This window comes from Eschscholzia californica, unplaced genomic scaffold (genome assembly GCF_041429995.1).
Source record: "Eschscholzia californica isolate CP2 unplaced genomic scaffold, dmEscCali1.0.p SCAF_7, whole genome shotgun sequence".
Lineage (NCBI taxonomy): Eukaryota > Viridiplantae > Streptophyta > Magnoliopsida > Ranunculales > Papaveraceae > Eschscholzia > Eschscholzia californica.
Genome location: NW_028238494.1, coordinates 63,401 through 85,304, shown reverse-complemented (window position 1 = coordinate 85,304; position 21,904 = coordinate 63,401). Strand labels below are relative to the sequence as shown.

Below are 21,904 nucleotides of genomic sequence, written 5' to 3'. Positions count from 1 at the left end.
GTAGCTGAACTAGAGCAACATCCAGATACTCCCCAAATATTTTCCTCTTCATCTTCTCTACCTTTCCCCAACCCTAACGCCTATCCCCCTTCTCCATCTTCAATTTTCAACCCCCACACCTCATTGATACCAGCTTTCAATATTGATTATTTCTCATCTTCTCTTTCTCATCTCTTTTCTCATTTCTTCCCCGCCTTTTCTTCTTCCGTTACACATTGGCCTTCACATCATGAGTTGCTTTGTCTTCCAAAAAACTGGTAAGAAATATTTACATTGTTTCGTTTATAGTGGTGATCACTTTTTTCGTCTTTGATGCTAGATTACTATATTAGGTTTTCTGTTTAATTCTTGTTGAAAATTTCTCTGGCTTCTTTGAAGTTTGACATTCTAGGGTTCTTGCTGAAAATTCTTTATATTTCTCGTGTTCTTTCTTTTTCAAGTATTGATATAATTTTATCTAATGTGTTTGACTAAATGTCCGAGAGAAGTGAAGCTTCTTGTGAGGTTTTTTTCTAGATGTGGTTCTGCATATCTTTTTCTTTCTTCGTTATCTATCAAAGACTTAGAAGTTAACGAAGAAATTTTTGATCTCCTTTTCTTTTTTCAAGATTTCATCAGACCTTAATGATTTGAAGGCAGAAAGTGATCTTCTGAATATCCTCGTCACCAAAGTATGCTTCTTTATCTCTCTAAGTACTTAGTTATTATCTATCTAAAACTGTGATTTTTTTTGTATGAATTTAGTTTGTATAAGGTGTGGCTTGGGGTTTCTTTTATTTTCAATTAGACAAGAATTCTCTATATTACAGGACTAACCTACAACTATACTAGCAAATCTAAAATGCTTGAGTGTGTTTTAGAGAAATCCACTTTGTTCTAAACAGTAAATCTATTACACAAAATGCTAGAGTGTTCTGAATATCCTCCTCAGTCTCCCATTATTGTTCCCCATCAATGGACTTTCCGTTGATTTATTTTCTAGAAATCTGATGAGACATGAAAATGTCCCATCTGAATCTCTTAACTTGGACTAGTTAGTCTATTTCGAGCAGTTACTCTCATGAATTACTTGTTTCTTCTGTCCAGGTGTCTTCTACAGAATTGAGCGCGAAAGAACGGTTAAAATCAGGAGATTGACACATTAGGGGCATTTCGGTCATTTGGAGGTTAGGGTATTCTGGAAATTTTGATACTCGGATGAAAAGTGGGGTCCATGGCGAGTCCGTAGGAGAAAACGGGAGTCCAATCGGAGTTCGGAGAATAAAACTAGAGCAGGTCAAAGTGGGTCAAATACAGTCGACCACGGTCAGCACCAAGCTTTCGGAGACACATGGCGTATAGCAGAGGCGCGACATCACTATGCGCGGTACTTGTTCGGGTATAGCGGGACAGACTTATACCAAATCAGGAGAATGATTCGGTGCATGCAATTTCATGCCACTAGCTCGAGTTTACTAATCTCAACGGACCACGTGACAATCTACTTCATCCAACGGTCATCTATACTAAAAGGCAAGTAAAACGTGATAGGTCATGTTGCATCATATCCTTCCTTTTCTTACAGCAATCACGTGTAGTGCATTGGCCCTAAAATAAGGCAACTACTCCTTCCTTCTTTATCTCTTTCTCATCTTCTTCTTAATTTGTTTGAAGAAGATATATTTGACAAGATTTGTGATCTTCTTAAAAGAGAAACCAGAGAGAAATTAGTGAAGGAAATAATTTGACATATTAGAAAGAGCTGGACAGTGAGTGATAAGGAAGGATATGACCAAGAAGGAAGCTTGATTGATGAAGAATTTTTAATAGAGAGAGAAGTAAAGAAATTGAAATACAAAAGGAAAGTGGAAGATTGGGTGAGAGGATAAAACAGAGAGGAGTCATCATCATTTTTTCATCTCGGGTTTTGGTATCTCCTCACGGCTGGGAGTTAAGAACCGACCTCCATTGATCATCTCTCATTGAAACCAAATTGAAAAGAAGGAAGCTGGGATCATCATCATCTTATCAATCGGCTGGGACTAAAAGAATCCATTTGTCACAGCTAAAAACCGATTAATAGAGATCTTCCCACGGCTGAAGAACAAGAAAAAGGTTTAGAGAGAGAGAGGGAGTCGGCCATTAAAGGAACCGAGAGCTAGAGTGAGAAAGAGTTTTTGAGAGTTTACTGTTAGGTTTCTTTTTCTTTTAATTCTGCTCTTTGTGAGAGAGAGAAGGAGAGATTGAAAGAGTTAGTAAGAGAGAATCTCTTGAATTGTAGAGAGAGAAAGAGATTTAATTTAAGTTATAAAACTCCATTATTATTTTTTTTCTTCTTCTTTCTTCATCATATTCGGTTGTAAAGATTAAGAGAGAGTTTCTGTGTTCATTAGAGAGATAAATAGAAAGGATAGAAAGAGAAAGAAAGAGGACACAGAGAAGAAAAGAGAAAAACCAGGGAAGGAAAATAGTTTTCTCACCAGGAAATCGTTTCCGGGAAGACGAGAAAACTATTTTCCCTAAGGTTCTGTTTGGCTGCGCAGAGGAAAAAAAAAGCGAAAAAAGGTGTTTTCTCTCCGATTCTTTTTCCTTTCTTTAATGTTATTCTTTTCCTTCTCTTTAATCCTTATAATACTCTCATTAATCATGTGTAACTAACTTTCTCGATCTAGGGTTAAGGTTAAGCTTTAGTTTTATGTGATTTTCTGACTTAATCTCTTTTAAGTGCTTAAATACTTTGATTTCTTCGCGTATCTTTTACGATAACCCCTTTCATTAGTTATACTTATGTTTGATGGTTCATATTTAGGCTTTAGGTCTTTAATGTATCATGCTTACGTTTGATATCTAATAGTTAGAGTACCAGTGATTTTATGTACCGAAATTGCAAGTTTTAAAGTAAGTGTCCTGAAAAGTAAAGATCATCCGAGGTTGGTTATTCTTCCTTGAGTTAGAAAAAAAAGAAGATCTGAATTGCATAAGTCAGATGTCATATTTGCTAAAGTGGATCCTGAAACCCTAGATTCTCTTTTCTCATAAGTCCCCTTTATCTGAATATCAACTTTAGTATTATTTAATTTTGAATTACTATTTATCTTTTTATTATTTGAAAAAAAAATATTATCAATCAAATCACTTTTTGAAGACCTAATAGTTTTAAGATTAGAATTGAAATTTGACTTAGTCTCTGAGGAACGAACCGGTCTTACCGGAATTTTACAACTTGACACCCGTGCACTTGCGGGTGTAGACCTATTTAGGAAACTTTTTAGGCCCATCAAAATCCATTATATTTGCGTCCTTCAAAACTCACACAAAAAATTCCTTCTCAGTTTGTTTTTTGTTCAAAGGGATTGCAGATCGAATTTCAAGCGTGTCCTTAGGTCTATCGTCTCTCACTGCGAGTTAAGGTAAAATAATTTCTTTAGCCTTAATTTTCTCAAATCCACCTCAGAAACTTAAGTCTTGAATTTCTTTTATATTGTTATATCAATTTCTTAGCTTGTTAAAGTTTTCGTCAGTTGCTGCTTTTAATGAATCCTTACATTTGGTGTACCCATAAGAAACTTACTGGACAGGAGTGCAAGCTCAATTAAATGGGAAGTCAAATACTTTATCAGAAGGAAAAAGAAGGTCATTTACATGCTACAACTGCTTTGAATAATTGTCAAAATCATTTTTGTTATGTTTGGTTGGATAAGTGAACTTCATTTCACATAGGAGAGGAAAACGAGTCAGTGGAAAGGTGCAAAATTGAATTATACATATATTTCCTATTTGCATTTTGCTTCCTTCCTGAATATACCCATTTTAGATGTTTTTAGAGAATTAAAACTTGTTGTCAAGGTGAGATTTACTATTCGATGCGTATTGAGATCACAAGTCAGCCCGATGGGCGATGATGACGAAGGGAGAGTTACGGAAGCTCTTACCGGGGTATTACGTGGATCCATGTGTACACTGCGGTAGTCAAACGTTCGATAAGGCGCTGCCTGCCTACGCACTAACAAAGGCATACCGGTTCTTCCTAGCCGAATAGTAGGTGACCCCGACTGAGGGCGTATTCAGTCGTGATCTTGGTAAGCTAGAAGAATTATCTTGCTATATTGTTTTGCTTCGTGTGTATATTGATATCTCTGTATATATATCTGTATATATGTAACACTTATAACTATTAATATATTAAAATGTTGATGTGTGTGGTGCGGGTAGGATGTCTAGGTATCCTACTGAGCTGATGATGTGGCGTGAAAATGCCACATTTAGGTCACTTAACTTTGATGAGTTAGTTCTTTTCGAGTTTTATTTCTAATTAATTATGTGTTTTCATTGCTAGGTAGTTTATCTGGGGGTTGGCGTGTAATTCGGAATAAAGAGAGCGAATCATCACATTTTCATCTTATGCGGCAAAAGAGAAGAAAAGAGCATCAGGGGCATTTTGGTCATTTTGGTCAATATCAGAAGTCAAACAACAAGTGAGGTCAATGACGAGTCCGACGGTGAAAACGGAAGTCTATTCGGAGTTCGGACGGAAAAGTTGTGAATGAAAGAAGCCGAGGTTCGGTCTTGAAACATGGATTCTATGAAGGCACCTCTTGGTTATAAATTTAAAGACAAAATGAAGGCACTCCCTTGCTTGAGAAAGAAGCCCAACCCAAGAGCCCAAAGAGGAAGAGAACAATAGAGATTCTATGGACACTCTTTTTGGTCCAAGTCAAGAGTCTTTAATGATGGACAAAGTCAAGGGTTTGAAGTAGTCTAAAGACTTAGTCAAACTATTGACTAAGTCTAGGGTTTGACTCAAGTTTAAGAAAGGGGTCAAAGGTTACTATTCATCTTCTTCCTCATTTTTGGAACAACCAAGAACCAAGGAGAGAGAGAGAAAAAAAAGGCAAGAGGGTTCTTGAAGCTTTAGGGTTTGAAGAGAAAAGAGAGAAGAAAGCACTAAGGCCGGCCTAGTCTTGGCCGGCAGCAGCTCGGGACGAGCACAAGAAGGTGGCTGCTGCTCGGGTCTTCCAGGTAGCAGCTGAGAGGAAGCACGCACAGAACACGGGCCGGCGCAGCAGCAAGACGCAGCTGTCGGGAGCAGCACCATGCAAGCTCCGGCGCAAGCAGCAGCAGCTTGCACGAGTTGGACGCGCACAGCCAGCACGGGAGCGCGGCTGCAGCTCGGGATGCATCCTTGGGCGCGACCTGAAGCTCGAGACGCGGCTGCAAGCTCCCTTTGGCCCGGATCTAAGTTTTTGTTGTCGGATTCTATGATTTGGCCGGATTTCACCATTCTTTGGCCGGAATTTTCACGGTGTTCCGGCCACTTTCTTGATCCAAAACTTTAGGGCTTTTACTCCCCATCATCTTGTCTTGGTTCCTATATGGTTTGATTTGATTTTGGTTGAAGATTGCTAGAGAGAGAAAGCTAGGGTTTAGCTTTAATGGAGGTTGTGTTCTAAATGGAGAAGATGATGGTGGTCGCTATGGGGAACCCAGAAATTGCTAAGGGGAGATCGACTACACTTAGAGACTCATTCTTTTCGACGAACCTAGCCTCGAGCCACATCGAAAAAGGGGGATTTCTCATCATTTTCTTTTCATTTATTACTTATTCACCATGTTTGCTAAATCAAGTGTGTCGATTATATGAGATGAAATGTGATGAATTTGTGATTATGTTTAATATGATTTGATGTTTTGATTATGAATTGATGTTCATTTGATATGACTCGGGATTAACTGAATTAGGCGTTTGTTTGACTAGGTATGATCTCCGGATATACGTAGTACTTAGAAACATCTACTTTAGGAGTCGAACATCGATTATACTTCGACACATTAGATTGGATCATACGTAGTCGTAGGATTATTATTATGAATTCCCGGACTTCGACACCTCTCTCGCTTATTTGTTGCCCGAATTGAGTCTTACCGCCTCCCGACTCTTGTTCCTCCGACTCTTCTCTCAAATCTCTCTCGCCCATTTACTTTGTTGTTTAGTTTAGTTTTACTTGTTTTATTCTCTTCTTGTTACTTACTCAATCACAAACCTCCCACTTTTGTCTTGTTCTTTCCTTTTTAGTCTAAGTTAGTGAGTGACTCGTAGACCGGTGGGCTAGACTCTCCCGATAACCGGACTACCAACCTATCCTTGGATCGACTCCGGTTTTACCGGTTACTACTTGATACCTCCGCTTGGGTGTGCAACCTTTTCGGGTGCATCAAGTTTTTGGCGCCGCTGCCGGGGATAGGTTTAGTAGTTTAGATATCATGTACGTGTTTTGTTCATTAGTTTAGTGTTATTTGCTTACTTGGACGTTTATTTTCTTTGTTTTTTTTAGTTTCTTTTTAATTCTTGTTTTCTTTGAGGTACTCACCCAAGGAGCTTTAAAGGACGAAAGCAAACAAGTTTGGGGATAAAAAGGTAGAGACAAGAAAAGGGAAGAGGATCCAATTGTGGTAACAAACGCCACCTCTAGTATCGTTCCCTAACCTTTACCTATTTGAGCGGCTTAAGTGCATTTGCATCTTGTCTATTATTGATATTTGTAGTCGAATTGAACACTTGTGATTGCTTGCATTTTTTTTAATTGTGCTTCAATGGATGTTAATGGGAATGATAGTTGGAATGATGGTTATGAGGTTCATCGACCGCTTAGAAGTCTTAGGGACTACCTTGAACCTAATATGGCTAGCATACCTTCATGCATTTTGTTTCCGAGTAATGTGTGTAATTTAGACATAGACCCTGAGATTATTCCATTACTTCCTATATTTCGAGGCTTAGAGAATGAAGATCCATATTTTCATTTGAGAGAATTCGATGAGATTTGCTCGATACTCCCAATCAATGGAGAACTTGAGGGAATCGCTAAGCTCAAATTATTTCCGTTTTCATTAAAAGAAAAGTCGAAGATATGGTTTCATTCTTTAAGGCCTAGGACTATAAGAAGTTGGGATGAGATGACTAGGGTGTTTTTGAAAAAGTTCTTTCCCGCGCATCGAACCACCACCTTAAGAAGAGAAATTATGAACTTTGAGCAAGACAAAGAGGAGACCTTCTTTGGGTGTTGGGAGAGATTTAAAGACCTCCTTCTCGCATGTCCACATCATAACTATGAAATATGGAGGGTCATCGGGTTCTTTTACGATGGCTTGACCTCCAAAATGAAACACTTCGTGGAAGTGATGTGCAACGGAGGGTTTATAATAAAAATCCTAATGAGGCTTGGGAGTATCTCGACCTCTTAGCGGAGAAAGTCCAAGATTGGGAGACACCCGTTAAGAGTGACGGAGATATAGCCGAAGGAAACCATTACTCAAAAGGAGGCATATGCTTTTTAAAGGAGAACGGGGAAGTAGAAGATAAAATTGCCTACATGGCTCGGAAAGAATTTATAGATATGCATGATGGTGATTTGGTGATTGATAGTGTTTGTAGCATTTGTGCAAGTCGAGAACACCTAGCGGGTGAATGCCCTACTATTTCTCTTTGTCGAGATGTCTCACTAGGATGCAAAAATGTCGTAGACACTCATATGAAGCACGTAGGTTCGAGGAGTGATGTCTTTACAAATGATTATGAGAATCTTCAAGAGCCCTTAGTCGGTTTCACTTATGCGTCTCATCATGAGAAGAATCTTGAAGATGTTTCGAAATCATTTTATGAGGCAGAAACTCAGATTAGCCAAAACACTTTGCACGCCCTTAAAGAATTGGAGGAAAAACTGAAAGACATCGAGAAAGGGGTTTTACAACCCCAAACTCCAATAAATCCCAAGGGTATAGGTGAAGGTAATACACCTAATGCTAATGTTAAGTCCAATTCCAGTCTCAAAAGTGATGAAATGATTAGCTTGGATACTCCCATGACGGTAGACATACCCGAGGATCGTGCAACTTTTGAGAATGGTAATGGGCATAACAAGGTTTTAAAATCGAAATCTGAGTCTGAACTGGTTGATAAACCTCATTCCTCTTTCCCTCAACAATTGTTCCCTGCTCGTGATATGAATATGCTTGCATTGATAGTTAAGAGGGACAATACTACTAGTGCTCAGGAGAACCATAACGACATGACTAGTTTTTTGCCTGAGACCTTCGTAGTTAGTAAAGATGGACTAGATGTGGATGCCCTCTTGAGCGGGGCTATAGATTTCCCTAAGGACACATATGATATCGAGACAAGTATAATGTTTAAACGATTGGTTGAACCTTCACTTGAGGAAACTTCTGACTTAGTCCCGAGCCATATGGAGAAATCCTTAATTTGTAGTTCGACATCTAAACCAATATCTCATACATACGTAGATCCCTTTAGTGAAATGCATGTCCTCCCTGTTATTATGTCAAACTTTGTTGCCTTGTCGTCATCCAAGTTTGGGGATTACCTCTTATTTTTTGCCGTCTCACGTATAAACCCATACCATTACATTGTTGTGAGACGGTTCTTACCAGTTAAAACTTTCGTATGGGTAGACCCCCAAATATTTCGTCTTTTGTTATATGATTGGTTGGTCTATTGAGATGGGTTTGATGTTTGTGGGTATCATCTCTGGAAACCCTCCACGAGACCTAACTCGTGCTCTTGTTAAAGCAAGAGAATAAATGACTAATTGCATGGTTCGATGCAATCGAGTGATCCTGCGTGAGTGGTCATTTTTATGTGGTCATGCTTATGCTTCATTCTTATGTTTTATATTGATGTGTTAGGAGTGTTTCTCACTTTGTATACTTTTGGGACGTGGTTCGTTCCAAGTTTGGGGATGGCGATGGGCTTATCATTAACTTGGAACTCGAATACTTAAGTCTTGGTAGTATCACTTTTTATCTCCTTCGGCAATGGTAATATCCTTCCACTATTCTCTTTAACTTATTGTACCTCTTATCTTTTGGTGAGTATATGCTTAGTACATTGAGGACAATGTTAGTTTTAAGTTTGGGGATGGGGATACGACCATTTAGTCGCATGACATCATGACCTTAGATTTCAAAACGCAAGAGGGTTGAACAAATTGACCAACATCATGACCTTAGATTTCAAAACGCAAGAGGGTTGAACAAATTGACCAAATTTGAAAATTTTTGGGTAGATTTGGTATGATTCTAGTGATTTTCTTAAGTATTCTGATGCATGTGTGTCTTTCTCGATAAATCTTATGCATGTTCTTAGTCTTTTCATGAATGTTGAGTCCTTTGGTGTTGGTGTTTTATCATGTGAGTATCATCTTAAGGAAGAAGGAACACTTCTAAGTGACCTAAAATAGTCATTAGTGGAGACTTCAACCCATGTGAGATATCTGAGCCTTGTTATTGCTTTTGAGTGTACTCTTCCGCGCTAACTCCGAGTAGAATGAAGAGCTACTCAACTTCGCAACTTTCAATAGAGCTTAGACGATCTCATGAGCTCAACTTCCTTAGCCACTAGGAGTGACATCAGGATAGCGAATAAACCTTACTCTTGTAGTCCATGAAACCCGATAATGGTGTCAACTTTAGGGAAACGGATACTCCATCATCCATTCATCATACTACTCTCGAGAATGAAGGCATGAAAAGTAAAGAAGAAAGGATGTGAAAGCAAAATGTGAAAGTAAAGGTGATTTGTTGAGAATACTAGTTGTATTTTTGTTTTGGTGTTTGAGTATGTGTGTAAAGAAAAAAAAAAAAAAAAAGTTTGGTTATATGTGTTATTTTGTGTTTGTGTAAGTGTTATGAAAATAAAGTATTCAATGCAAGAAGTTAAGTTTAAAGGTTGTTTGAGTGTTCTTTTATCGTTGAAGGCGTCGACATTCTCGGGATTTCATCATCTTCCATTCCATCACTTGTATCCGTTACCTTTAGGAGACATTATTAGAGGGTAAAGTGGGTGAGAAGGGTGAGTGAGCTTCCCCATTCCGTTAGTGGTTATTTCCATTCCTAAGAGATCATTTCGTTTTAGAACTTGATATCCTCATTTAATTTTTGTATGTGTTGAGTTTACTTTATTCCATGCTCACACATGAGAGTGAACCATTAGATTCCATTTTGAGTGATTTCATGTTTAAGAGCGTATGACCGTGAGGCCAAAGTCGAGGCGAAATGTGCTATGATAGGAAACAAAGTTTTGTTACTTTAGACTTGGATGATGCTCATGATGATGGGACACTTGCACTTAAGTATGAAACTATTAGTGAGGAGACTCTTAGCATGCTTTTGTGTTTATTGGTTTGGTTCATATGTTTGACATACTTAAGTCTCTCACTTGTTGATCATCACCTTATTTGCATCGATAGTTGGACTCTTATGTCTTTTGGAAATCTAGAACTTTGTGGGTGTATTCACTGGAAACCCTCACGAGACGACACTCGTCCACTAGGGGTAACCTAGGGGTTTAAAGGCTTGTTGCATACGCTAAATGCAACCGGGAGTCCTCCGAAAGTGAGCTAGGTTTACTTTATTGTCTTGTTTTGTTTGTTTGCTCGAGCCCTCGAGGACTAGCAAATTCTAAGTTTGGGGATGTTGATGTGGCGTGAAAATGCCACATTTAGGTCACTTAACTTTGATGAGTTAGTTCTTTTCGAGTTTTATTTCTAATTAATTATGTGTTTTCATTGCTAGGTAGTTTATTTGGGGGTTGGCGTGTAATTCGGAATAAAGAGAGCGAATCATCACATTTTCATCTTATGCGGCAAAAGAGAAGAAAAGAGCATCAGGGGTATTTTGGTCATTTTAGTCAATATCAGAAGTCAAACAACAAGTGAGGTCAATGACGAGTCCGACGGTGAAAACGGAAGTCTATTCGGAGTTCGGACGGAAAAGTTGTGAATGAAAGAAGCCGAGGTTCGGTCTTGAAACATGGATTCTATGAAGGCACCCCTTGGTTATAAATTTAAAGACAAAATGAAGGCACTCCCTTGCTTGAGAAAGAAGCCCAACCCAAGAGCCCAAAGAGGAAGAGAACAATAGAGATTCTATGGACACTCTTTTTGGTCCAAGTCAAGAGTCTTTAATGATGGACAAAGTCAAGGGTTTGAAGTAATCTAAAGACTTAGTCAAACTATTGACTAAGTCTAGGGTTTGACTCAAGTTTGAGAAAGGGGTCAAAGGTTACTATTCATCTTCTTCCTCATTTTTGGAACAACCAAGAACCAAGGAGAGAGAGAAAAAAAAAAGGCAAGAGGGTTCTTGAAGCTTTAGGGTTTGAAGAGAAAAGAGAGAAGAAAGCACTAAGGCCGGCCTAGTCTTGGCCGGCAGCAGCTCGGGACGAGCACAAGAAGGTGGCTGCTGCTCGGGTCTTCAAGGTAGCAGCTGAGAGGAAGCACGCACAGAACACGGGCCGGCGCAGCAGCAAGACGCAGCTACCGGGAGCAGCACCATGCAAGCTCCGGCGCAAGCAGCAGCAGCTTGCACGAGTTGGACGCGCACAGCCAGCACGGGAGCGCGGCTGCAGCTCGGGATGCATCCTTGGGCGCGACCTGAAGCTCGAGACGCGGCTGCAAGCTCCCTTTGGCCCGGATCTAAGTTTTTGTTGTCGGATTCCATGATTTGGCCGGATTTCACCATTCTTTGGCCGGAATTTTCACGGTGTTCCGGCCACTTTCTTGATCCAAAACTTTAGGGCTTTTACTCCCCATCATCTTGTCTTGGTTCCTATATGGTTTGATTTGATTTTGGTTGAAGATTGCTAGAGAGAGAAAGCTAGGGTTTAGCTTTAATGGAGGTTGTGTTCTAAATGGAGAAGATGATGGTGGTCGCTATGGGGAACCCAGAAATTGCTAAGGGGAGATCGACTACACTTAGAGACTCATTCTTTTCGACGAACCTAGCCTCGAGCCACATCGAAAAAGGGGGATTTCTCATCATTTTCTTTTCATTTATTACTTATTCACCATGTTTGCTAAATCAAGTGTGTCGATTATATGAGATGAAATGTGATGAATTTGTGATTATGTTTAATATGATTTGATGTTTTGATTATGAATTGATGTTCATTTGATATGACTCGGGATTAACTGAATTAGGCGTTTGTTTGACTAGGTATGATCTCCGGATATACGTAGTACTTAGAAACATCTACTTTAGGAGTCGAACATCGATTATACTTCGACACATTAGATAGGATCATACGTAGTCGTAGGATTATTATTATGAATTCCCGGACTTCGACACCTCTCTCGCTTATTTGTTGCCCGAATTGAGTCTTACCGCCTCCCGACTCTTGTTCCTCCGACTCTTCTCTCAAATCTCTCTCGCCCATTTACTTTGTTGTTTAGTTTAGTTTTACTTGTTTTATTCTCTTCTTGTTACTTACTCAATCACAAACCTCCCACTTTTGTCTTGTTCTTTCCTTTTTAGTCTAAGTTAGTGAGTGACTCGTAGACCGGTGGGCTAGACTCTCCCGATAACCGGACTACCAACGTATCCTTGGATCGACTCCGGTTTTACCGGTTACTACTTGATACCTCCGCTTGGGTGTGCAACCTTTTCGGGTGCATCAGCTGACCTTCGGGTTATCTCATTCCTATTTGTTGTTGTTCAGTTGCAGGTATTGGTGACCCGGAGTGACATTGTTTACTTCGACGGCTCACATTATGTAAGATTATAATTTCTATTATATTTTCAATATAATCACAACGTTAATATTATATACGTATCATCTAGAATAGTTAGGATCGTTCTCTCACTCGTTTGCGATTGTACACATGTAAATAGTATGCACATCATCACTTTTTATTTGATGTTATTGTTATTTAGAAGTTTGTGAGATATGTATGAATGTTTGACAGGTTTTTCAGGTTTGATATGTTCAATTTATAGAGGAGACTCTGTCCAAATTCAGTCTCTTCTGTGAACTATTCATAAACATGAATTCAAGTTGTTTTTCTCTTTTTGAAAACTATTTTGGGTTACATATTTTCCGAGCATATTTTCAAAAGGTTTAAATTATATTTGATTTTCCGCTGTGTTTGTTCTTGATTTGTAACCCGTGATGAGAGTTTTGGCTTGGGTTTATATTTGAAACTGGTTTGAGTTAGTATTAGACCGAGTTTCTTTCATAAACTGCCGGGCAAACCGTGATTCGGAACACGGGGCGTCACAGTTGGTATCAGAGCATGAGTATGTGCATTGGGCCGACTGGCATCAGAACATACTTCTGTGCAATAATTGATGAGGTAACTAAAAGTACCAAGGCTTGTTAAATTCGTAAATGTTTCAAGATAAAATATGAAAAGATAATAATATTGTTTATTTTCTTTTGGTTTTAACTGAGATTTTAAGATTTTTTTATTTTATCTTTGAGGACTCAAATGTGACCAGCACATCTGAGTCAGACCTACGTGAAGGTCCCACTCAGATATCATAATGTGAGTAAGGTTCCTTTAACGGTAGGTCACTTACATTGTGATTTTGTTTGCCGAGCACATTGCCTGCAGAAGATAGTGATGACGATCAACCAAGCATTACGGAGGTACGAATTGCATTCATACTAGGTTTAGGTTCATATCATTTGTTGTTATGGATGGACTTTGTGACTTTGAGTTACTCGGAAAAAGGGAACACTTTGTGGTTGGTTGACGTTGGTTGACCTTTCCTTGATTGTTGTGCAAGGTGGTATACGAGGACGATCAAGGGTTGATAAGAGGTTTTAGTAGAAAGTTTTGGGCAGGACGACATATTGATGTTGTGAAAGTATCAAAGACAAAAGTGTTTGAGGAGGTTAAGTGTAGTTGACTTTTGACAGTATACAAGTTCACAAAGATCGTCAATTGGAAAATGTTAAGAAATTTACAAGATGAACATGGATATATCGGTTCATTTAGGATAAGGATAGTGAACTAGTAAGCTAATCTCCATATAAGGACAATTTGGAAATCTGCAACGACTCAGGAGAACCGAAGCAACAAATGGTGTTAACGACAAGGTGTACGACGACAATAACTTTGGGCAGCAAAGTTATGTAGTAATATGTGTGGTCAACTTGTTCGATACAGATGGACTTGTGGTACAATTTTTTTGAGCCTAAGTCACTTGAGCAGGTGATTCTCATATGAAGACATTGCCAGGAGTAATTAACCTAGGTGAATCGGTAATATGAGAAATGCCATCGAGTTATGAAGAAACTACAGATTGGACCACATAAGAAGTATTGTGATCATAATGGTGTGACCACAACGCTACGAAGGATTCACTAGATCAGAAGATGAGTCGGACCTTGTATTGTGGACATCAAGGCAGTTGTACATATTCCTTCATCTATGAGCTTCGATCGGATCATTTAGAGAAAGTTGAGGTTGATCTTGATCGGTTTATTTCGAGCATGTATTGTTTCAGTTTGATTACAATAAGGTATGGTCTGGTTGAGAGAGAGTTATATGATAGATACACATATCTTTTTATTGACTATAGTTGTTGGTGATAAGATTTAGGGGCATCGGTCACATAACCTTATCGATCGATTAACCAGATGGTAGTTCGATCGTCACCTGAAAATAATAGATGTGTTGGTCTACAGATTTATAGATGTGACACAGGTGTTAGTTATGTCGGGGGTTTTAGTCAGTTCTCAGAGTATTATCTGTGAGAAGGATAGTTGTCTAGGTTCAGTTGTTATCTGGTACATCTTTTCATTCAGCTGGACTATACGAGATGGTAATCTCAAGTTATGGGTTGACTCCACGATGTTGAGTTCGAATTTTCTAAAGGATATATATTTTTCATATAAGACTATTATGGTTTTCATCGACAACATTCAGCTTATTTAGAGATTGAGGAATTATGGCTAGCAAGTTACTGTTGTACTGCTAAGGCAAATGCGTAGGGTTGAATTATATTGGTTCAACGAGATACTCTGATATTGGAGGTTATATTGACTGAGACTGTGTTTGTTATTTGAAGTATCTGGGGTTCTCAGGTTATTGTAGAATGATTTTCGAGGGTTGGTTTCTTTATCACTTGTATAGATATTATAGCGGTCTTCTGTTGTATTTTATCGTCTTATAGACAACAACTATATTTTCCTGAGATTATAGTGTCAATGCCAACATTGACTTGTATATCATGTATATGCCCTTAATCTTTATTTTCTTATACCATGGGCAACGGTATTTTGTTATATTATTGAGAATGGTATTTTCTTATATTATCGAGAATGGTATTTTCTTTGAGGATGTGGAATTAACGACATTTTATTCTTATATATAGATTATAAAGGCCTTCATTCTTTGCTTTCTCGTATTGAGTATGGTTATTGTTATAGATTATTCTTTGATCATGGGGTAAGATGAAAACTCCGTAAATTTATCGTTCAATTGTTTCATATTTCAGAATTTGCTTCAGAGTATGAGTTCGATGTCAGAAGAGGAAACATATGTGTAATCTTATTCTATGGTTGCACATATTAGTGTTTAACCTCTTCACTTATTTATATTATAGCTTTTGTAAAAGAATTCGGGATATGAAGGGTCGGATCTAGTTTGTTTATAGAGTCTAGCCAGATTGGTTTTTTGTTAGATGCAGTGAGTTTGTGATATCAGAAATGATATGGTTTCTCTCAAGTTCAAAGTTGGTACATAAACTAGACAGAAGAATAGACAAGGTTGGTTAGCTATCTTCCCAGCATATGGTCAGATTTGTGAGCATCGTTGTGGCTGATTTGAACGAGATGGCGAGATCACTTATCGAGGGTTCATTTCATTGTCTAGTACATTGTCAGATTGCTCGGATTGTAGCGTAGACTTTATTCTCATCATAATGAAATGGTTTGAATTTTTCTTTGGAAGTTTGTGTTCGTCACCATTTACAGATTTGATTTATAGATCTTCTTAGATCAGATTGGCAGAGAGGATAGGGAAGTATCGACCACCAATTTCATTATGCAGATGTTGTTTCATTTTCGACTCTCTTCGAATTTCGAGGACGAAATTCCAATTAAGGGGGTAGTATTGTAGCACCCAGACCTTCGAGTCGGAGAACCGGACGAGTTAGATCGTCGAACAAAGCTAGCAATTTTTGAGGCGTTGGTTTCGAGTATTTATTTCAGTTGATTCAGACGATCCACTAGATAGATTTCGAGAAATAATAAATTTTGATTGGTCACACGTAAACACCGGACATGGTTTGGGTATCGTTTTGTTTTCGATAATTTTCTTCGTTGTCGGATTGATAGGAACCATGTACTTTCTTCATGGTTAGTTGTGGGGGAAGGAAGAAAAGAAAAGGTTAAAGTGAGGGTCATAAAATGATTAATGAAGGTTGAATTAGCGAGATATGTATATGAAGGGATTTGCTCGTGATGGGTACATAAATGAAGGACTTAAAATGAGTTAACTAACCTGGCCACTTTATAGCACGACATGTGGCATCCCATTTACAATCCAACCGAGTTTCTGCCTTGCATGCACGGGTGACGCGTTGTGGAGGGTAGTTTTACAATTATTATATTTGTGGACCCACTTCTTAACATTTTGGATCCACTTTTGGTAAATTGAAAGGGTCAGTTCACTTATTTGATTTTGGGAGACTTAAAACCGAGAGATGAGAGAATATTGGGTGGTTTAATGGTCCGATTCGTTTCGTCGATTTCTTCGCATTCAGTAGTCGGAATTTAATGAAACTTGTTCCAGGTAATTCTATTCGACTTGTTCTACATATCTATCCGTTTAGAATTTTCTATTTCGTCCTAATTTGGTGGTTATTTGGTTGTTATTTCGATAACTGTATGGTTGGGTATAATTTCATTTGGGATCGAAATTTGGAGCAGTTATTCTTTAATTTCGTCGAATGATTTATGTTCAGGATGATGTTTAGGATATTATAGACTATTTTGGGGTGTTCATATATAGACGGGTTGCTGTCGAATTATTTTACGGCTCAAATTTGATATTTGGATCAGTTTTTATAATGAATTGGAATAAAGATGGTTACCCGAATCTTGCCGTTAACATAAATGAATAGGTTGAGTTATGGATTCGTAACATTAGGTTCATTTTATGATTTGATAGTTCAAGATCCATAGTATTTGGTTCGATATATAATTTGTCAGCTTATGGGATATCGGAAATGTAAAATAGAGTTCATGGATTTGTGGGTTGGTCCGTAAGGTGTATCGGTTGTTCGATGGAACGTCTCAATGATCTCTTTAATGCCCGATAGGACATTCCTAGTATAGTTTCATTCATTTTATGCATTCTTGCTTTGCAAGAGGAGTCTTGACAGTTATGTAACTGTCAAATGACCGTTTTGTCCTTTTATATTCCAGTGAGACTACTGTACTGCTATAGGGAGCTCGAGGAGAGGTGGAGCTTAGTCAAAGACACTGTTGGAAGCGCAAGGAGAGGTAGGATCCTATGAATCTTACTTGGAGCACGGGTATTCCCCGTTTCACAATTATATATATAGTCATTTTCTTCTTTTTATAGTTCTTTAGTTCAATTTATGATATGATATTGTATGATATGTATGTATGTGGTGTACTCTATGTTATGGATGTTTCTCTTTTCAAAACAAATTGGTTTTTCTGAAAAATAATCACATGGAGGCGGAATCGCTTGATCTGTGTGATCGTTTTGTGAATTGTAAACACGTGGTGGCGGAATCGCTTGAGCTACGTGTATAACATGGAGGCGGAATCGCTTGATCTGTGTTACGTGTATTGATTGTTTGACGCCGGGCATCGGTTGGTCCCCTTGTTTATATTTCTGTTATGGATTAGCCATGAATTCATGTTAAGGGTTACACACGGTGCGTTGGCCAGCCGTTTGGTAACGACCATTCTTGTTTACCCGGAATGGGGTCCAAGAGAGATTGGGAGTTGGGGTATTCCGACCCTTGGAGTGATTAGGGGACTGACCAGTGCCATGTTTGTTTATTTATTCTGCTAAGCGTAAGTGTGGTTTGAATTCTGTAATGTCTTGTGTTTGATACGTACAATGTTTCACCGAACCGAAAGAGGGTGTTTACCCAAGTTTTCTTAATAAGAAAATACTTAATCCCTGAAAGTGAAAACTTGTAAAAGCTTGGCTTTAAACAGGGTTTACCCTACCTTGAGACACAAGAACGCTCTTCTCCTTCGGTTGATGGGACTTGTTAGGAGGGCTCTGTTCTTGTAGCTTTGGGAGCCTATCAGATCATTTAATATTATTATAGGTTCATGCATATGTTTGGGTATTCTTCGAATGGTCAATGAGTTACCTTGCGAGGAAGCGTCAGATCTGGCCGGAGATAGGACGCGCCTCAAGACGAGATAATTGTATCGCCGTGGGTATATGACTCTACTAAGCGACGATACTCTTATAGTCGTCTAGGTAAGTCATGACATATTCTAAGCGTATCATTGTTTGGGTGAGATTTACTATTTGATGCGTATTGAGATCACAAGTCAGCCCGATGGGCGATGATGACGAAGGGAGAGTTACGGAAGCTCTTACCGGGGTATTACGTGGATCCATGTGTACACTGCAGTAGTCAAACGTTCGATAAGGCGCCGCCTGCCTACGCACTAACAAAGGCATACCGGTTCTTCCTAGCCGAATAGTAGGTGACCCCGACTGAGGGCGTATTCAGTCGTGATCTTGGTAAGCTAGAAGAATTATCTTGCTATATTGTTTTGCTTCGTGTGCATTTTGATATCTCTGTATATATATCTGTATATATGTAACACTTATAACTATTAATATATTAAAATGTTGATGTGTGTGGTGCGGGTAGGATGTCTAGGTATCCTACTGAGCTGACCTTCGGGTTATCTCATTCCTATTTGTTGTTGTTCAGTTGCAGGTATTGGTGACCCGGAGTGACATAGTTTACTTCGACGGCTCACATTATGTAAGATTATAATTTCTATTATATTTTCAACATAATCACAACGTTAATATTATATACGTATCATCTAGAATAGTTAGGATCGTTCTCTCACTCGTTTGCGATTGTACACATGTAAATAGTATGCACATCATCACTTTTTATTTGATGTTATTGTTATTTAGAAGTTTGTGAGATATGTATGAATGTTTGACAGGTTTTTCAGGTTTGATATGTTCAATTTATAGAGGAGACTCTGTCCAAATTCAGTCTCTTCTGTGAACTATTCATAAACATGAATTCAAGTTGTTTTTCTCTTTTTGAAAACTATTTTGGGTTACATATTTTCCGAGCATATTTTCAAAAGGTTTAAATTATATTTGATTTTCCGCTGTGTTTGTTCTTGATTTGTAACCCGTGATGAGAGTTTTGGCTTGGGTTTATATTTGAAACTGGTTTGAGTTAGTATTAGACCGAGTTTCTTTCATAAACTGCCGGGCAAACCGTGATTCGGAACACGGGGCGTCACACGTCCGATTCTCACCCCTACTCTGGACAGGAGTGCAAGCTCAATTAAATGGGAAGTCAAATACTTTATCAGAAGGAAAAAGAAGGTCATTTACATGCTACAACTGCTTTGAATAATTGTCAAAATCATTTTTGTTATGTTTGGTTGGATAAGTGAACTTCATTTCACATAGGAGAGGAAAACGAGTCAGTGGAAAGGTGCAAAATTGAATTATACATATATTTCCTATTTGCATTTTGCTTCCTTCCTGAATATACCCATTTTAGATGTTTTTAGAGAATTAAAACTTGTTGTCAAGGTGTTTGATAAAATGCTTTAGTGATACTTGATTTTTCAGAACTTTGAAGTTTATAGATTGCTTTAGTACAATTGAAGTTACTTGAATCATGTACTGTTAACCGAGGTGATAGGCTTGACCCTAACATCAATGAAGAAAATCGCATCATAAAGGACTTGCTGGTCGCCTGATCCTCACGAGTACGCTATCATTGTAGGGCAGGGAGATGCAACAGGAATCCCTGTCAGCATCGACACAGCAAACTGTCACTGGCATTGGAATTGCACAAAAGCGATCACACATACCACCCAATGACGTGAATTTTTTAGCTTTATTTATGGGACTTATAACTTATTTGTGGCTTGCCTTAATGATGCGTAGTGTGCAGGTCTGGTTAATCTGGAAGGTGATGTTGCATGATTAGTGAAGGACCATGGGTTTTTGTTGCCATTTTAAATGTAGACAAGGCAACTTGTTCATTGTTTGACGTTTCTAATTTTTTGTCGAAATTTCTGGAGTTTAAGTTTACCTATTGTTTGTTCGACCCAATTTTCTCTTGCTTCATTGTTGTTTTTGTGAAAATGTTGCAGGCATGGAATGCTCATCTTAACATTGAAGTTAATATTGAAGTTTCTTGTAATTGTAAATATACTACCCGCCTTAGGTGCTGTTTGTTTTTTAATTTTTTCAGATCTGAAATCTGAATTAAGAACTGATTCAGATGTCAGATGTTTGTTTTTCTTATTTAATGAAATCTGAATTTGTGTCTGAAAAACTTAGATGTCTGAATTGGCTAACTCATGCCACCCAAATTTCAGACTTCAAAACAAGTCTGAAATAAAAGGCAATGTCTGAAATCTAACAAATGACATTTATACCCCTATCCGTTCATCTTCTCTACTAGACTACTTCACTGCCAACGCGAACAACCACCGCCGATCACCATCAGGATTAAAGGCAGAACTGTAGAAATCTCAATTTTATCAAAACTCCAAAATAATAATTTCCAATATCTTTATTGAAACCCTAATTGATTGATGCTGAAGAGAACACACAAATTACAACCCCAACAAAAAGAATTATGAATCCCAAACAAGTTCTATTTGAATACAAAGAACCTTAAAACTCAACACAAAAAACTTAACTCTTCGGATCTAAATATACACACTCGATCTGTATTTTCGAAGTTGAACTGAAGAATGGGTTAGAAATTGGGAGAGATTGTGTTCGGTGCTAGGGTTAGAGAATAATTTATACCTCAAATCTAAAGGAAACTTGATAAAAAACCTAATACTTGTAAACCCTTGAAGAAACGAGTAAAAAAAGTAGAAAATCTTGAACAGAAACTGATTCTTCTCCTTCTCCTTCGTCTCGGTTCCCCACTCTCTCTGTTTCCGACTGCGAGTTCGATCTCCTGCTAGGGTTTTGAGAAAATAATGATTGTTGCAGGGCTTGAGAGAATGTATTTGGTGCTTGTATGGCTGCTAAGGTTTGAGAGAACATATGACTTATGAGATGGCTAAGGGTTGGTTTGGGAGAGAAAGGCGCTAGGGTTTGGATTTGAGAAAGAACTGGATAAATAATAGTTGTCTAGGGCAAAGGTTTCTGTATTAAGGGTGAGGGTATAAAAGTCATATTTAGAATTCAGACCTATGAACTCAGATGGGAAAAACGAACAATCTATTTCTGTATTTTAGATTCAGAATTTTCAGATTCAGTTTTTTTCAGATTCAGTTTTCAGATTCAGACTCAATAAAAAAAACAAACACAACCTTAATGGATCTGCATTTATCCATCTCCCTGATGCTTTTTTTTCTTGCATTTTTTAAAATTCACATTTATTTTCCATTATATTTGTAATACTCTATTGTAGTTCTAACGCATAAAGTGCTCAATGAAACTTTTATACAATTTGTTTCTCTTTTTTTATTTGGTTTTAAACTTCTAACTCAGAATATAATTTTGGATCAAGACTTCTATTGAAAATTTCGTGTTTTTGTCCATCTTTCATTCAACAACGGCATCCGTGCCGGAGGCACGGGTCATATCTAGTATATATATATTTACGAAGATTTAACCGTATTATGGTGTATTGCTTCTTTCATTCTCAAACAAAATTCGGATGTTTACACATGTGATGAATTTTACATATTGCTTCTTTCATTCTCAAACAAAATTTGGATATTTATATATGTGATGCAATTTTACATCAAAGGTGTACATTTGTGTTTTTGGGCAATGTTACCGAAAAATCCTGAGAAAGGAAGATGAGGATCTTCAATTTCACCAGTGTTATCACCATCATCTGTCACCAACCACCATCTTTTCTTCCATCTTATTGTCCATCA

The 21,904-nt window shown here is 38.1% G+C and overlaps 1 protein-coding gene, 2 long non-coding RNA genes and 1 other non-coding gene across 4 annotated transcripts in view; 3 read left to right on the top strand and 1 right to left on the bottom strand.

Annotated features, from left to right (window-relative positions):
• The window catches only part of LOC147530366 (uncharacterized), a 112,912-nt gene extending 103,266 nt beyond the window's left edge, over positions 1–9,646 (top strand). The window contains exons 3-4 of the mRNA XM_086651369.1: positions 6,053–8,974; positions 9,024–9,646. Coding sequence (XP_086507495.1) covers positions 7,095–8,495 — 1,401 coding nt within the window. The 5' untranslated portion in view covers positions 6,053–7,094 and the 3' untranslated portion in view covers positions 8,496–8,974; positions 9,024–9,646. The remainder of the gene's footprint in view (positions 1–6,052; positions 8,975–9,023) is intronic.
• LOC147530364 (uncharacterized) lies at positions 38–20,203 on the top strand. The gene is made up of 4 exons (XR_015229243.1): positions 38–257; positions 609–671; positions 3,330–3,389; positions 20,147–20,203. It is a non-coding gene; the product is annotated as an uncharacterized LOC147530364 (long non-coding RNA).
• Positions 6,982–7,088, bottom strand: LOC147530367 (small nucleolar RNA R71). The gene has a single exon (XR_015229278.1). It is a non-coding gene; the product is annotated as a small nucleolar RNA R71 (small nucleolar RNA).
• On the top strand, positions 16,438–19,889 carry LOC147530365 (uncharacterized). Its single transcript, XR_015229244.1, has 4 exons — positions 16,438–16,574; positions 17,210–17,287; positions 18,721–19,476; positions 19,690–19,889. It is a non-coding gene; the product is annotated as an uncharacterized LOC147530365 (long non-coding RNA).
• Positions 20,204–21,904: the final 1,701 nt, after the last annotated feature.